Source organism: Bidens hawaiensis, unplaced genomic scaffold, assembly GCF_021521415.1.
Source record: "Bidens hawaiensis isolate Kalapana, Puna unplaced genomic scaffold, B.hawaiensis_p1.1 tig00022193_1, whole genome shotgun sequence".
Classification (NCBI taxonomy): Eukaryota; Viridiplantae; Streptophyta; class Magnoliopsida; order Asterales; family Asteraceae; genus Bidens; species Bidens hawaiensis.
In genome coordinates, this window is record NW_027493448.1 from 217863 (window position 1) to 219626 (window position 1764).

Sequence of the window (1764 nt, forward strand, 5' to 3'; positions counted from 1 at the left end):
AAAAGGTATGTACACTTAGCATATATTTGTAATAGGCAAACTCATGTACACTAATTATGCTGATTTTACTGTTATATGGACTTATTCAAGCAGTTGAGAGTGTTTTCCCTAGGGCTGAGCATCGGTTTTGTTGTAGACACATCCATGAGAACTTGAGGCAAACCTGGAGGGAGGATTTGTATAAAGGCTTGTTTTATAGGGCAGCATCGGCCACTTCTGTCCCATACTTCAACATGGCAATGGAGGAGATTAAGAAAACAAATCTTGATATGTTTCTCTGGCTTAGTGAGATCCCGACAGCAAGATGGTCAAGATCACATTTTTCAGGGAGGGCAAAAAGTGATATGCTGTTGAACAACCTTTGTGAATCTTTCAACAAGCAACTTGCTGGAGCAAGAGACAAGCCGATCATTACATGTTTGGAGTATATTAGAGAGTATATAACCATGAGGATTGTGAATGTGAAGAAGATGCAAGCCAATGCCAGGGTCCCATTAACACCACAAGCAACTAAAGCATGGGATGAAATCCAAACAGAAGCAAGCAAACTCTCGGTTATGTTGGTTGATGAAGTCACTTACCAAGTATCATTATTTGCCTTACCATGATATTACAACCAAACATTTGTTAATATGCAATTATGTTCATAGGTGAAAAGTCTGAGAAGCCAATGTGTGGTGAATGTGGAGGATAGGACATGCACATGTATGAGATGGGACTTGACGGGTATGCCATGCAAACATGCGGTGGTAGCCTTATATAACATGATAGAAAATAACATGCCTGTCGGTCCATTGGAGAAGTGGGTTGATGAAGATTACTGGTTAGACACTTGGAAGAAGGTGTACAAGCACCAAATTAGGCCCATACCAGGCCCTGATATGTGGACTCCCTCAAAATGCCCAACAATATTAACTCCACCTAAACATCATACTCAGATTGGCAGACCGAAGAAGAGCACGAAGAAGGCACTACGTGAGAAGAAGAAATTGGCAGCAAGCAAGAAGAGGAAGATGAAGATTGAAGAGGTTCGGGAAGTGTGTTCTGTAGGAGGCAGACTTACTAAGTTGGGGCAGTCCAAGAGTTGTGGAAGATGTGGAGGCTTCGGACACAACATCAGAACTTGCAGGGCACCAAGTCAACCATAATGATGTCAAGAAGGTGTGTTTGAGTAAGATTGATGGTGTGTGTTATCATGGTTTGTGGTTGAAACAATTTAAGACTTGTGCCATGATGGTTTTTATGTTATTTTGACAGTTTGTGTTTAATTCTTTTGAGACAGTTTGTGTTTATTTTGACAGTTTTTTTTTACTCAAACATTACAATACATTAAACCATGTCAATTTCAAGTAACACATTACAATACATTTCAAATGCAAACCAAGAACGATGCTATTTCCAATGACAATCGTCATTTGACCAGTTAGAGTTCCACACTGGATCGTCTTCATATGGATCATGATAGTAATCTTCCTCCGGCTCGCTGGTGTAGTCGAAAGCTGCTTTCAAAACCTCAAGGTCATAATCATCACCCGGATCCATTTCATGTTGTTCACTTGGTCTAAATAATTCATCTTCTTGCACCAAATAAGCTATCAACTCATCTTCTCCAAATTGACATTCTTTGTCTTCCATTTGACTTGCTTCATTGTCAAACTACACTACATCCTTCCCAAACTCAACATTCTCATTGTCATCCTTCTCAGTTTCATCATGGCTGCAACATGACTAATAATGTGGAACAAAGATTCAAAGTAAATATAT

The 1764-nt window shown here is 39.6% G+C and overlaps 1 protein-coding gene across 1 annotated transcript; it reads left to right on the top strand.

The window, feature by feature from the left end:
• Window positions 1-233: 233 nt before the first annotated feature.
• LOC143564979 (uncharacterized) lies at window positions 234-1148 on the top strand. The gene is made up of 2 exons (XM_077052101.1): window positions 234-584; window positions 651-1148. Exons 1-2 carry the CDS (start codon window positions 234-236, stop codon window positions 1146-1148), a joined length of 849 nt encoding a protein of 282 aa, XP_076908216.1.
• Window positions 1149-1764: the final 616 nt, after the last annotated feature.